This window comes from Sinohyriopsis cumingii, chromosome 6 (genome assembly GCF_028554795.1).
Source record: "Sinohyriopsis cumingii isolate HCF-2022 chromosome 6, ASM2855479v2, whole genome shotgun sequence".
Taxonomy (NCBI): Eukaryota; Metazoa; Mollusca; class Bivalvia; order Unionida; family Unionidae; genus Sinohyriopsis; species Sinohyriopsis cumingii.
The window spans coordinates 37302712-37319391 of NC_142966.1; the positions used below are offsets into that span (position 1 = coordinate 37302712).

At 38.6% G+C, this 16680-nt stretch overlaps 1 protein-coding gene across 1 annotated transcript in view; it reads right to left on the reverse strand.

Moving 5' to 3' along the window:
- Positions 1-13532, reverse strand: part of LOC149796725 (uncharacterized) — a 66559-nt gene extending 53027 nt beyond the window's left edge. Inside the window, exon 1 of the mRNA XM_089961371.1 lies at positions 13312-13532. Coding sequence (XP_089817497.1) covers positions 13312-13376 — 65 coding nt within the window. The 5' untranslated portion in view covers positions 13377-13532. The remainder of the gene's footprint in view (positions 1-13311) is intronic.
- Positions 13533-16680: the final 3148 nt, after the last annotated feature.

Consider the following 16680-nt stretch of genomic DNA (forward strand, 5'->3'; position numbering starts at 1 on the left):
TTACATCGATCTGAATAACAGTTACCTATACTTAAAAGTGAAAGTGATCGAACCACCCAACGCTGACCTAGCCGATGATGATGTAGTAGCTCCCGTCAATAATTTCATGCATTCCTTGTTTAGCGAAGTGGACTTGTACTTGAATAACAAACTGGTCAGCAGCAGCATGGATACTTACCCTTATCGAGCCTACCTGGAAAATCTCTTGACGTACGGAAAAGAAGCCAAGAACACTCATCTGGATGCTTGCGTGGTATGGAAACCTGACCAAGCGACTAGGTTCAACAGCATTACAGTTGCTGGGGATGCTCAAAATCTATCGGGATTTGTAGAACGAAGAGCGAAAATTGCTAGAAGTCGTGTTTTAGAACTGATGGATCGCTTGCATTTGGACATGTGGTTACAAGAAAAGTATTTGCTGAACGGGGTGGATATCCGTCTGAGACTGAATCGGAGCAGTGCCGCTTTCCATTTGATGGCTGCTAATGATGCCACTTACAAAACCATCATCCAAGAAGCCAGACTCTACGTGCGTCGTGTGGAAGTGTTGCCTAAAGTGGGAAACGACATCAGTCAAACGTTGAGCAGAACGACCGCCAAGTATCCGATCCGACGCGTGGAAGTCAAAACCTTCACCATTCCCAAGGGACAGCGATCCATGATCGAAGATCATCTGTTCCAAGGACAGTTACCCAAACGTTTGATTATTGGTATCGTCAAGAATTCAGCTTTCAATGGAGTCTACAACGAAAATCCTTTCTACTTTAATCATTACAATGTGTCCAAGATTGAAGTCAGTCGCGATGGCAAGACCTTGTGTACCCGACCTTTTGAGCCTAACTTTGGTGCCGCGAAGAATTATTTGAGATCGTACTTGTCCCTGTACGAAGCCACCGGACAGTTAGGAACCAACACCAGTCACGGCATTACGTACGACGATTATGCAGGAGGCTACGCTTTGTGGGCTTTCGATTTCACTCCAGACCAAGGCAGCGACGAGGGACATTTCCACCCTATAAAATCCGGCCAGATTCGTGTGGAAATTCAGTTTGCGAGTCCACTGGATGCAGGGAACACAGTGAACGTCATCCTGTATGCAGAATTCGATAATACCATAGAAATCAACAGTTTGAGAGAAGTCATTCTAGACTATTAGAAGCTATGGAAGACTGTTATCCCTCTTTACAAAGTGGAGAAACTTTGAAGATGGAATGTGAGGAGACCGTGGAAGGAGAAGAATCTCAAGATAAAGACGAAGAAGATATCATGATGAAGTCGAGATGGCCAGAACAAGAAGCCCATTTAGTCTCCTGTTTTGCCAAACACTTGGTCGACAAAATAACAGAATTGATCAAGAAAAATTGTTATGGATGTCAAAACGATCATCCCAGTCAAATTCAACACGATAAATGCCTGATGTTAAGTCAAGAAGAAAAATTGGACGAGTATCTGGACGAAGCTTGGAGCCTCATCTCGAACAAAGACGTGTTGCACCAGTGGTGTAAAGACTTGCGTGAACATTCTTGTCCACCATTAACCACTCAAGAGATCCATCGTATCGAAGCTCTCCTGAATCAGAGTGAGGAAACAGAACGAATAACCGTTTATTCGTCAGACATTTTCAAGCAAAAAGTCAGAATCGAATTGACAACGTATTATTACCTGTGAAGAAGAAGAAAAAACACAAAACAATGGATACCTGGGAACTTTATTACCTTTTGAACCACAGTTCGTATACGGCTTCTTGGAATCCTGTCGTCTGTGCTAAAGATGAACTCCCTCATCGCAAACCTAAAAACCATCAAGCTTACGTGATCAACACGGACGACAGTCATCTCCCAGGAACCCACTGGGTAGCCGTTTACTTTCCTCAAGAAGGATGTGTGGAATATTTCGATTCGTACGGATTGCCCCCTTTGGAAGACGATATCATCGACTTTATGAGAAGAAATGCTCAAACCACCCGATTCAATAATGTGAAATTACAAGGCACAGATTCCTTGGTGTGTGGACAGTACTGTGTGTATTTTCTGCATCATCGCAGCCTGGGCTATTCCTTAGAACATTTAGTGACTCATTTCGATCCTCGTTCTTCTGCTAGAAACGATGTGAAAGTAGATCGATGGTTTTGTGACCATTATGCTTATCTTTTGTCTCAAGCTAGGAAACGTAGTGTCCATCAATGGCCTAATGACTTCCAACAGTGGAAATCACAATTTCATTCACAACGTTGTCAGCCCTGTTCAAAGTAGATTGTAGATTGAGAAAAAAATGTTTGTGATTTGAAAAAATTGTTTGATGTTATAGTGTTGGATTATTGTTAAAAAATGCTAGAAATGTTGTTGTTTAGTGTTAAGTGATTTTTGAATAAAAAATGTTGTGTTTGGAAAAAAATGCCTTTGTCTTTTGTTTAACTATAAGAATGTTGGATTGATGCTCTTTCATTTCTTACTATCCCTCTCATGACACTCACTGAACGTTGCGACTCGAAAACCGTGTGGGGATGTTTTCCTTCACGTCCGCGCTTTGACTTTAAGAACCGGGGTTGTTCCCAGTCTAACCATCCATTGTCGACTCATCCTCCTAAGAAGATGTGTTCCAAACTAGCTAAGCTCAACGAAGCCTACGTGAATTTGCATAGGGTCAGACACAGTCTGATACCGAAGCCAGAAGAAATAGAGAATGTGAGAATGTTAAAAATCACTGAAGACCTGATAGAAGAGCTCTTCAGAGAAGAAATGAACAGGGAAAAAGAAGAATGGACAGAGAAGTACAGACTTCAGAGACAGCAGCAACAGCAGCAACAACAGCAACAGCAGCAGCAACCTGAAGCTGACAGAGGCTTTGTCGATTGCCGTATCGACACCAAAGAGTTCTTCTTCTCTTTCCGAAGAAGCAGACCTATCGCCAGAAAGTCTATCCTCAGAGGACATCGCATTCTTAGAAACTAAAAAAGAATGCCATAGCAAAACAAAAAAAACAGCCCTTTTCAGGGCTACCCAATACTCTAGAAAAGAAATAACCATCAATTTGCCAATGTGTGTAGATAGAGTAGTGTGAAAATAAACACTAACTCTTTTTCAAAAAATGTGAGGGTATGTGTTTGTGTATAGGATTGTGTGTTTGTGTGTTTGTAAGTGATAAAGTAGGTTGGTGTGGATAGTAGATTAAAATGATGTTTGTTTTTTTTTTTTGGCTGTTAGAGGTGTATATTTGGAGTTAGATTGGATTGCTTTGCGTATGTGGATAGTCTATTGAAGTGATTTATAAAAAATTTTACAATAGTGATGGGTAGCATAAAAAAGTGAGTGAGTGTTTCTTTTAGGTCCGCGCGTTGCTGTTTTTTTGGGTCACGATCTAGGTAAGATCAATTTTATGTTATTAGGGGATGTTTTCCATCACGTCCGCGCTTTCACTATAAATTGAAACTCGCTGGGCAGTCTAGCTACCCTTGTTGATTGATCAACACCAAAAATGAACACGAGACTGGAGAAACTGTTGGAACTTCATGTGCATCTGGAATATGCCAGGCGCGTATTAAATGAACTGGCCGCGGAAGCCATTGTCGAGGAGGGAAGGATAAGAGAGGAGGAAAGAAGAAACAAAGAAGAGGAGGAGAGAAGATATAAAGAAGAAGAGGAAAGAAGATACAAAGAGGAGGAGAGAAGATACAAAGAAGAGGAGGAGGAGGAAAAGGAGAGAAGAAAAAATTTCAGAATCCCAGAGAGCGAAAATTTGGATTCTGAAGCGACATATCCTGCCTCTGCTCTCTCCCCCCAAAAGGTAAAAGGTAACTGGGGGATAAGATGTGTATGTGGTGCCAGGCCTGGAAGGTGCCACCATTAACCAGGTGTCCATGAAGTTCCAAACAAAACAGCCCTTTTCAGGGCTACCCAATACTCTAGAAAAGAAATAACGATCGATTTGCCAATGTGTGTAGGTAGAGTAGTGTGAATATAAACACTAACTCTTTTTAAAAGATGTGAGGGTATGTGTTTGTGTGTTTGCGTGTTTGTAAGAGCTCAGGTATGTTTGTGTGAATAGTAGATTATGGGTTTCTTAGCGTATGTGGAGAGTATAGTTTGGGTTATATTATATGAAATGAAAAAGTAGGGGGATGTTTTCCTTCACGTTCGCGCGTTGTTGGGTCATGATCTAGGTAAGATCCATTTTATGTTTTTAGGGGGATGTTTTCCTTCACGTACGCGCTTTAAGTATAAGAACCCACAGTATTCGTCGTTCAAACCATTCTTCATAGAAGATGGCTTCAAACCACCTGGATAAATTTCAATCATTGCAAGACGTCCTTGACAATTTGGGAATGATGGAACAAATGCTCGTACGACTAGTTGAAGATCACTATTCTTATAGTCCGCATAGAGTAAAAATGGAAATTAATAATTTAAGAAAAGCAAAGGATATGATAAGTGGTGTGATGAAGGAAATAAAGGAGGAGAAGGAGGATGAAGAGGAAAGGACAAGGATGAGAGCATGGAATGAAAAAATTGAAAAAGAAGAAGAAAATGAGAAGAGGAAGAAAGAAGAAGAGGAGGAAGAGAAGAAAGAAGAGGAGGAGAAAAAAAAGAAGAAAAAGAGTGTAGGTGAGAAAATAAGAAGTTGGTGGAGGAAAAGAAGAAATTAGAAGCAGAAGAAGAAAACCCAAAGGCCCTTTTCAGGGCCAGCCATATTTCTCGAAAAGAGATAGCCTTTGAATTGCCTACCCTTTCTTATTTTTTTAAATTTTTTTTAAAAAAAAATCCCATGTTCCATTTCCCTTGACGCTATACAGTCCCACCCTGTTTAAATTCCTTTGACGCTATACAGTCCCCTATTCCCATGTTCAAATCCCCTTGACGCTCAACAGTCCCACGATTTTTCTCCATGTTAATTTCCCTTGACGCTATATGTTCCCACGATTTTTCTCCATGTTAAATTTCCCTTGACGCTACATGTTCCCAGGGGTATTTTTAATGATAAGTCCCATTGACGCTATAATATCCCCCTTCACTACTTTCCTTTATGCACGTGAATGATATATGTGTATTGTCGCGCGAGTTCAGTATCGGGTAATACTGAACGATTCTGACAATGTAAAGTTAACGGGAAAAAATGAGCATATAATAATACGTGAGATGTGTGAATATGGGAATTTCAGAGACAAGTGTGATGGACGCATATTCTGTATGTGGGGAAAGGGTGTGGAATTACGATATGTGTATATAGAGAGATACAAGGTATAGTGGGGGTAGAGAAAACAGAAGAAGGCAGAAGGACACAATGCAGAAAGGAAAGCAGAAACCGGGCAGAGGAAGAAAAAGAGACAGTAGAGATAAGATGTAGTTGGAAATAAGAATCAGACAGAGATATACAAGATGGGGAGTTAAGAGAAAGGATACCTAATAGGCATAATGGAGCGATAGATGGATATTCTGAGTGGACACATATAGTGAGAAACAATGTAGATAAACATTAGTGTAGAATTTGGAGAGGTGGACAGAACATAGTGTGTATATTGGATATAAACAGTAGATTACAATATGACTTAGTGATTTAATTAGTATATCCCTGGTCCCCGCCTCACACCGAAGTCAACAGGAAGACCCAATAGGTCAGACAGTCCACGCTTAACGGGTCAGACTCCTATCCAGCTAACACACGACATTGCTTCTGTATGAGCGCGCGAGTCTTGATTAGATGTGGAAATAACGTAGATGCAATGTTTCTATTATTACATATGTTTATATTTTGTAACTTCCCCCACTTTTCATCTTTGATTTATTTGTATCACTGTATTTCTTGGGAAAGGGATTGTCTAATATTCTAAGAAGGTGTAGCTCGACCCCGTGTGTGTGTGTGTGTGTGTGTGTGTGTGATTTGGAGTTTTAACGTAGCTTTAACAATGTTTCTGTCATATCGCTACGATGTCCGCAGTGTTGCAGTTTATAGTGATGTCTAGCACTGGGGCATCATACCGTAGACATGTAGCATGATGTTCCACCCCGTCACATTATCCTGACGCCAAGCCGACCAGTCCTTACACTAACCTATTCATGCTGAGCGCCAAGCTAGACAACTGTAAGTACCATTTTTATAAGTCTTTGGTATGACTCGGCCGGGGTTCGAACCCACGACCTTCCGCATCCGAGGCAGACGCTCAAACCACTAGGCCACCGGTGCGGTCGACCCCTTTTTCATAATTTAGCAAATAAAATATGTTTATGCAGATATTTCCATCCTCTGACTGTGAAGGCATATGGCACGAGCTGTGTAGACAACCCATGGCATCGGCTCAGTAGCAGTAGAAACTGATGGCCATGCACTCCATCCGGACGTGTCTCCACACGTTTCGACACTGTAGTGCCACTTGATTCAGGCAGACCCAGGCGAATAAGTGTGACTCTGCACAACTTTCCACACACTTAAATCCAACTCATGCGCAATGCATGACACTATTACCCTCCCGCTCAGACCTGCGGATAGGTGGATCAGGGCATAAGGTAGTTTTTTACTGGACCGAGGAAACAGCGAAACTCGGCAGCTCCCTGGGTGACTGAGATGCCCTTTTTACTCTTCATCTCCAAATCATGAAGAAGGAGTTGGAAAAGGTACCCCAAATGTGGTCTGCCTCACTTTAACCCTTGTCAACACCGTGGCTGACGGTGATCCTATTCGGGCGGTCAAAAACCAAGCAAGAATGATCGGTGCAGGGGGACGTACGCACGCTAATGAGCAGTACATCAGCAGATAGAACAGAGAGAAGAACGTCTCTAGTGTACATAATTTAAGCAAAATTGAAATTAAAACATAAATGAAAACTGTATTCTCAGTTTTGCAATGAATAGCGGTAAGTTCGGAAGGTTGAGCTGACGCAAAGGATGGCATAAACACGTCACATTTAACTTTTCGTCTATAATGGTGGACTCTGCTGGTTTGTCTTTTAAAACGACATCATGAGGAGCATCAAGTACATTTATGAATTTAAAGGAGAAAAATGTCGATAAATATAGTGAAGTGATAAGATGACCATTTTGATATAGATAACTAAAGAAGTATGGCTTAGCCATTACCTTCATTAAGTAAGATAAATATTCTCTCTCTCTTTCACATACACACACACGCACACACACACACACACACACATACACACACACACACATGCATATTCAATATTACCAATATGACAAGTCATTTTTGCCCGATATATTTTTGGTCATTGTATTGCAGAACCATTTTCGCATGAGCTGCCTGAAGACACTGATGACGGGGTTTCAGAAACTGAGGATCTCACACGAGGAGGAATGTCAAGCATTCTCGTTGTAATGAAGAAAGGACGGTTGACTTGGGCTGTCAGGATGTCAGAAGAGTGTGTACTAAACAAGATCCTCTACGGCGAACTGAAGCAGGGAAAGCGATCTCAGGGTGGTCAGAAGAAACGCGTAAAAATCTCTTATGTTATACTTGAAACACTTCAATATTGACCGCGACTATTGGCTAGATTTCACACATGATCGCACCAAGAAATCTCATCAATACTGGAGCCTCTGATCTTAAAAGGAGGAGAACTGCACAGGCAGTGTAGATGCGTGAGAAGCATATAGCTCTGACAAACAGCACACTGATCACTCAAACACAAGCGGCATCTCCTATTTACTTTGCCAAAGACAGTTCAGAGCACAGTTGGCCTGATCGCCATTGACACACTCAAAGAAATCAAAGGGGTCAAGGATGTCGTGGTCATCTTCGAACTCGAAGGACAAACAAACATATCCCCAACAAAGTGGAAAGTGGTTTCCTGGACCCTACAGAAGTATGCGTGATAATATGATTTGAAATTATATATAGAGAAGGAGTATTGCCATATGGATTTGAGACTGTTTAATCCACCTAAGATATTCGAACCCGGGTTCGAACCCAGGTCCGCGGGTTACGACAGCAACAGCCCTCATTGCATGCACCAGCTACATACCCTCTCGACTAGCGCACGTCACCTTAAAATAGCGTGGAATATGCACCTCACACACATGTTATATACTTAGTGTAACAGTGCAAAATTTTACAGCCCATTTGCCGCGGTCACTGTGAAACTTAACAAATTCAACTGACGAATGGATCTAGGCACCGTTGTTTTAATATCCATGTTTGGGACTTGATTCCTTTATCTTATTTGACATTCTGACAGGTCTAGTCAAATTCTTGATATCATCTCTCAGTACTGGTCTGTGATCCATATATATCGACGCTTGTTGTTTGTGTGACATATTGCACTATATTAACATCTGAGCACACACACGTTCTGTGTTTAAACTGTTAAGGCCCGGCCTCATAAATTTTGTCGTCATTTTCATTTTGCAGGGTAATGCGAGTCCACATTGTCTACGATATTCTGTTGTCCACAGCGTCCATATTTTTTTCAGTAGTTTTGTGGCCATAGCTTGTTTTTATAGTTCAATCTATATATGTGATGGAACAGACAATACTTAACAAATGATGTATTAACTGGATAATTGTAAAACAGTCGTCCTTTGATTCCGGAAATGGTCAAGTGGGATGGAAGGCGAACCACGATTGCGTCTGAAAGCACAAACCATCCGAGTCTGAAGTATTCATGAACTCCCTAGTAATGTTTGTCTTCAATTTCGTTTTGCAAGATAAAGGGATTCCCAGCTGTCCACGATGGCTCATGTCTACAGTTTCCATGTTATTGTCAATAGACATGTATGTCCTCAGCTTCAATTGATAGTACATGTTATATAATCATACAATACTCTCCACGTCAGGTCACCGTCTACTATAAACTTTAATTCTTTTCATTTTATAATAGCTAGAACAAATGTTCTCTGCACGGGATTTCATATCTGAGTCCTCAATATGCACCAAATACAAGTATGTATGCATGTATGTATGTATGTATGTATGTATGTATGTATGTATGTATGTATGTATGTATGTATGTATGTATGTGTATGTATCTGTGTGTGTGTGTGTAAGTATGTATGCGTGTGTGCATGTGCGCGGGCGCGCGGGCGTGCGTACGTGCGTGTGTGTACAGGGATTACTGGCATATCAAGACAATTCTGGCTAAATAATGACGAAGAAAAATAGGGGTATATAAATATAAGAGAGCAGACAGGGAGCACCTAAGTAACGAAATAATATCATGAAAATCAAAAAGAGGAATTTAATTTACTACAGTTAAAGAAAGGCAAACCAAAATCGATATTATTACAAGACAGCTGGATACGGGTCGCTTTCATGTGGGTTATTTGCATTCCTAAGTATAGTTAGGTTGCTAATAAACCTTAAATTCAATGTTTGACTCTGCTCAGGAAGTACAAAGAATCATGGGTAGAATAGTTGATGAGATTTCAATTACCAACATACAGACAGTGAATATTGTCCCTTTGATCAAGGCAGACGTCTGAGGTGAAACATAAAACTGACACATTCATTAATATAAAAAGGGAACAATTTTGCACGCGACATTGTACCCCTAGTTGTCGATAATAAGCACAGATTTTATATTGAAATCCTTAACGTTTATGGTTAGCAAATCTCTAATAATGTGGAAATTCCATTTTGTATTTGAGCTGAAGACAAAACATATATCGAATAAGTTCCGGTATTTTAGTGTACTTATCCAGGCAATGCTCATAACCATTTGCTAACCAGTAGTTCTTGATTACCATTAAGTATTCAGACTTCAATAATTGTCAACATAAAAAAGTTTTATTTGTCGACATCAAAGATTTTTTATATGTACCCTGCAATCTGTCAGGAAATAAAATTTAAAATTTAAAAACAACATGAAAAGTGTGGAAACAAAAATCCGCCGAACAAACGAGCTCTTGTTCAATATATTAGTAAATATCCTAGAGTAATAGTCAATAAGACTAAAGTATAAGTAAATAAGACACAATATACACCAAATAAGTCAAAACGTATAATCATTTTAAAGGCCGTTATGATCATTTCAAGCACATCCATTTTGAAGTAAATGTTTTTACCATAGACATAAATATGTATTAATACAAACTTTGTTAATATAAAATGTATGTCTGCTTTTGTGCGTTAAGTTTAATTACTGATCAAAACAAGAATTTAAAATAAAATAAAGAATTCTGATTTTTTTTAATATCTCTTGATACTATTTTAGAATAAGTAATTCCGAAATGAATGCTTCAGAAAATCGTTATCAGACAAATTTTATACTTTTCGCGACTGAAGGAAGGTTATTCCATATTACCTGGATCACCGTTTGCTGTTCGCAATGTACTCACTATAAGGAAGTGCATAAATTGAATATCCAGTTACGATGTTTATAAAGGTTTAGGAAGGTGTTCTATTAAGGTATTCTATGAAGGTTTTCTAGGAAGTAAAATCTAGATGGACAATATACTAGTACTCATGGAAGCTATCTACAAACATATAATGTGCCTGTCCTTACAAAGCACTGCATTAGAATCATGCGCTCTCCTTTCCTTGGCAACTTGGCAGAAGAATGATTTATGATTGTGTATCAGATTACCGGCTTCTTCTGTCTGAAGGCCGCGATTTCTCACCCGATAATCTATCGCAGATACAAAATGTTAGAGATCAGGTGATGAAGTTGGAGCAGCTAAACTAAAATACCTTTCACAAATGTTATTTCGGCGACAATTCGTTTATTTGTAATTTATATTTACAAAATGCCAATGATAAAGTTTGTTCAAGACAACCGCTGGCAACTCTGATAAAGGTCGCTTCTTAATAAATGTAATCTTTCGACACTGTCCCACTCTCTCAACTTCGTTGGTAGCCCAAACATCGGTCACTATCTTTAAGCTTCACAGAACAGAAAAGAACAGAACAGGAAGTTTTTTCAGTAGTTTAGGCTTCCGGGCCATACTACATAACATATTAAACAGAGGTTAATAAACAGTGCGGACCATACTACAGAGGATAATACACAGTGCGGCGTAAATAATATAGTAAAATACACTTATTTAGGTGTTGATATTTAAACTTTTTAACAGCTGATAGCTTTGTTTAAAAGCAAAATACAAAAACTTTAATCTTTACAGTAATAATTGAACTTCTATTTTGATTCCCGAATATTTTGGTCTTGAATTCTAAAATCTTTTCCAGTCCAAGTTTTAATCTAAGAACTCAACAATTTTAAATTATACTTTCCTTTTGAAAACATAAAGTTGTAAAAATTGCAATAATATTTCAGGATAGCACGTAAGTAAATTATTTTTTTCTTCAGTTTGAGTCTGAGAATATAAAGCTAAATGAATTCAAGCTCTATTACATTACTCTAAAGTTGGTTATTTCGCCAAAATGTCGCGCTTCCTAAATTTTCGGGGTGTTTTAAATTCGGGCTGATGCCCGTCGGACATATTTAAATATGAGGATGACCTTTTCTCCTGAACTTATTACTTTCGTATATGATACAATGACGCATGCATATAGTAAACAAAACAAATCTAAAGTTGTTTTCTTTTTAAATGATTAAGTAACTTTAATGCCATAACGTATTTGCAAACTTTCCATTTCGTTTTCTATCTCGCAATATATGATATATGGGCTGAAGTCGGAAGAAGAAAAAAAACAGACAGAAAAGTCATACAACCAGTCATGTGAGCCTGATTATTTTGCTAACTTCGTTCGCCAGTTTGATCTGTGTACTGCATATGATGTACACTTATGGACCAAGGCTGCAAGTGAATACTACGAACGTAAAAAGTGAATACTACGAACGTAAATTAGCTTGATACAATATTTTATCACTCTAATAGTTGAGATTCAAGGATGAAATCTGTCCTGGGTGAGAAGAAATTACAACAGAATATATGAACAAATTATCATGTGAGAGCTCTGAAACAAAACAAATTAAGTATGACTTTGTACATAAACTGTCCATGTAAACCTACGAAAATTTGCTATGCTTCTTTCGAGAAATTTTAAGTGCTGTTTTAGGTCATTGTGTTGCGTAAGATTTCCAAAAGTAACGAATTTACAGAAGGACAAAATGTAGCTTTAATTCTTTATTGAAACGTTGATACAGACATACTACCTGATTTCAGGTCTCTTAATCCGGCACATTTCAAGAGCGCTATTCCTTATTACCTACGCCAAAATGCGTGTACGTTTAGAAGATCCGCCCGTGAACAACAGAAGTCGTAACAAAAAAAAAAAAAAAAAAAAAAAAAAAAAAAAAAAAAAACGGTGCATGCATACTCAGCAAAATTAACTTACGAGGCACATATTAATATCCTCGAAGTAATACACAAGCCTGCAGTAAAAAAAGTCTGACTATTTCGAGTAATGAAAATGTCAAACCAGAATATCTTTGATAGGGGGCCATACCAGGATGTCACTGCAAAATAATCACTGTTAATGCTGATCATACCCTTTCTGTCGTTGTTTGTCTCTCTGTATATTCCGTTTATCTCTTGATGAAGACGTAGGAACGTAGGAAAATATTATACTGTGGTACACATCCAGAGACACAGAGAGACAGAGAGACGGAGACAGAGAGACAGATACAGAGAGAGACACACAGAGAGACATAGATAGACAGACAGACAGAAAGAGACATAGTTCTCTTTGCCAATAACACACAATAAAATCACAAGGTTATTGCTGAATATCTCTACCGTGCACAAAACTGAAAACGCAGCATGTGTAATTTCCTTTCAACGTGAATGAGTACAAATTTATTCGAAAATTCGTATATAACCTGGCCGTCTTGCAGATCGTTCTCGCATTGTGAATTCTCTATTTTTCAGCGTGTACCAATTTCAGCGGATTTAGAAGTTGCTACATACCAAAAATGTGAAGACCCTCCGAATAATAACTCTGTTGTGGAAACAGTAGGACACTTTCTCCCAACCAACGAAATAAATGTACAAGAATTCTAACTTTTCCCAATAAAGAGAGAAAACTGATATCCAAGAAAATAAATGAATTCGCAAATTCTTGAACTTTTTCACTGATCAGGATATCGGTCATTACGAAGTTATTACATAATGACAGCTGGCATATTACACTATCAGTGTTTCTAATGACAATTTGTTTATAAGTGTTTCTATAATTCTTTATGCAGTTAGGGTACCAACCCATTATGTATCGTGTTATCCTGCTTGCCATGAAATCAACTCATAGCACATCCATCCATCCATCCATCCATCCATACGTACATACATACATACATGCATGCATGCATGAATACATACATACATACATACATGCATACATACATACATACATACATACATACATACATACATACATACATACATCTAATATTAAGATAAAACAAAAACTTACCCCGAGTGCCCAGTAGGTGGCTGAAGTATGATTGGACACGCTGCTGTCAGATTGCTTGCATTCATGTTGGTCTCCTATGTTAACCCTTTTAACTGTTACATATCCAAGACACAATATTCCTTCCGATCCCTCCCCACCTCTGTAAGCAATAATACTACTCGCACGGGTCTTTCTCCTACCACTGCCGGCTGATGACATTGAACGATCTACGGTCTATCTATTCCACCACCAGCCGCTGCCTTCATCTGCGTTGGCCAATTGAAATCTCTTGTGTACTTAAGTAACGAGCAAGAGCAACGTCCGTTAATTGCCTGGCTTATGTCTTCAGTGTACATGAATTTCAATAGTTTATGTTTGTTTGTCATATATATCAGATTGTCTATAATGACATGATTTCGGTGTAAAGGTGTACAATTTCTCTAATTATAAATATCAATTAATGGAAAAGCGAGGATCATTCTTTGAGATAATACGTTTAACCGGCTTATTCTGTTTGTCTCTGATTCGCCAAATTTCCCAACAATTCGAATATTAGGCGGAAGCAGATGCCCCCAGTGATACACTATATGTTCACTTAGATCCATTTCAAAGTATCTCGCCTGTATTATTGACCGAGAGCTACGTCAATACTGGCTCAAGATAAGCGTTATTTCGAATCATAATTTTAACAACACCTGCAAGTGATACACTCGATTATTGTTTCAGTTTGTACAGGCTCCTAGGTTGTTGTTGTTGTTGTAGGTTTAACGCCAATTTTCAGCACAAGATTGGCCATACAAGACGGTCAGTAAAAATGGTTGAGGAAGAACCCGAGAAATATGGAGGGGTATTACCGCCATACTTCTATGCGTGTATTTTCCAATCTTCCTTGATGCATTATTGTAAGTGGCTGCTTGCAAGTGATATTTTCATAATTCTATCCATGTATATTGTATTCTTCATTGGTGCAAACTGTACGTGGTAGTTTGCAAGTGTTACTTTCCTTCTGCATTATTGTCAATACCTGCTTGCAAGTGCTACATTCATAATTCTAGTCATGAATTTTCTATTCTTCATTGATGCAAGCTGTTAATGGCTGCTTGCAAGAGCTTAGATCTACTTTCCTTCTGCGTAATTGTATCTTACAGTTTGCCAACTACTAAACTGATCATGCAGTTTGTCGTATGGCAAACGCTATGTCAGTTATTACAAGTTTTGTATATTCTGTTTATAAACTTGCCATATTACAATTACATCATTCCAACTGATGCTTCCATACAGATTTGGCCTTAAAACAATATAGACCTTTTTCAGGAAGTCGAAATTTGGGTTTTTCCCCTTTAATATTTAACGCATGCGCAATCAACGTAGGGCAACTTTTAAGCGATTGTCATTGACCTAGTGTATGTTCGTGAAGAAAGTTTCAAACAAATTTGTAAAGGTTTGACATCTGTACACCCTTCACAGAAATGGTGTGTGTTTAAAAATCATGAGTGAATAGTAGATATGAGTACAAAATGCACCAGAGAGGACCAGAAAGCGGACAGGGTTTGTGGGCAATATTAAAAATTATCCAACAGGGCCAAATGAATCACAAATTGAAACAATGCTGGTCCCCCTGACCGTTGTGGTCCCCCCGGAATTTGTCCTACCCTGTCCGCGGTTCTGGATAGGACTTACAAAGTTGGATTATCCATTTCTGAAAGGAAAGGGGTGGGTGGACGATTTTTCTATGTGACCAGAATTACAAATTGTACAAATCTACGTGTATTTAGATGACTCTTCAAGACTTTATACTCGCGAAAACAGGAGGACTTAAAAATCTCTTTGTTGCACATACTTAATTTCATAGTGGATGAATGCATACAGGTGAACACAGCATTATCAATGCCAACGAGTTACACATAGCTGATAGTACAGAAGCAAATGGCCATTGCAAATGTATCGCAGGATGAGTTAACTCATCATTATTATCCATATTTATTCAAAGGAGTTAGCAAACTAAAGAGAGAGAGAGAGAGAGAGAGAGAGAGAGAGAGAGAGAGAGAGAGAGAGAATAAATTTCTTAGCCAATCCAGTGTATCATAAGCAGTTTTGGGATTCACATTCATTCCCATTTAATTTATTAACTAAATTTCAAATCTTTGAGGAATCTGCTTAATATGTGACGTGCCACCTTTGGTGTTCATTGTTTGCTGCTAATTAGACAAGTTAACTTGTTTATTTTCGGATTATTCATTACCATGCAGTCATGGGGGTGGGCGGAGTTAACATGAGAGTCACGATGCAGTAACATAAAACAATAGATACTCATTTGTTGTTAAAAATACTTGATGAAAACGTACAGTTCAACTCTTATACATGTGGGCTGGCACATTATTGTTCACTACTATCTGCGGCGATCTAAAATGACAAAATGTTATATTCGTGTAAGAAGTGTAGGTCACTAGAGTTGCCCTACGTCAAATGCGCATGACCGTACCGGATGCGGCTCTGGAATAGGTTTGGCCAGCTAAAAATAGTATCTGAAAATGATTTATAAATGCTAAGCTTTATCAGTATCGTCCTTGTTGTCCGGCTCGTGTCGCCATCTGTTGTCATAATGGCATACTAGAGATTAGCGTAGCATTATGACAACAGACGGCGCTCTAAATTTCTAAAGTTTTTCCTTCACCAAAAATAATTTATGATCCCCACGGAGCTTTACGACATTCATTTTATTTCGATAAATATTGTACTTCTTTCAGTTCCTTCATTTAAGGTGTCCGTTTGGCAACGAAGTTTTAATCATTCTCTAAAACCAAATGCTTTCTCGAAGATCTAAGTGATTTTATAGTACCTTACGAAAATAAAAACGCATACTATTACAGCAGGGAGGTCCAGCTTCTTCAACGCCACTTAAGTATTTACTTTCACCGTTTAAGAAACCTACTTCTTAGTGATATGTCTCATTACATTTGGAAACATTAGTTATTTTAGCAAAGTAAGGATCAGACACGACAATGATATATTCCCTCGTAACTCTTCTTACCGAGCTTTCATGAGACGACCCCTGGTTGTACGGATCGTATTCTACGTCACCCATTTTAACGCACCTCACAGACGCCAATCCTTTAATGTGATACTATTGTACATAAGCTCAGGCGAAAATAATATACTTCATAGTAACATCAATAGCACATAAAAAAAAGTTCATAGGTAAAATGACATTAAAAAGAAATTAATACACTTTTAGAACAGTCTTTGCTTTAATATTCATCAAAGGAATAGCCTATATAAATCTTGATGACACACACATTATGGTTTACAAGTAATGGTTGCTTAATTTGGTATTAGGTAAGGAACAGCTAAATTGCTTGTCAACTGGTCAAATGCAGCAATAGGTTGCAG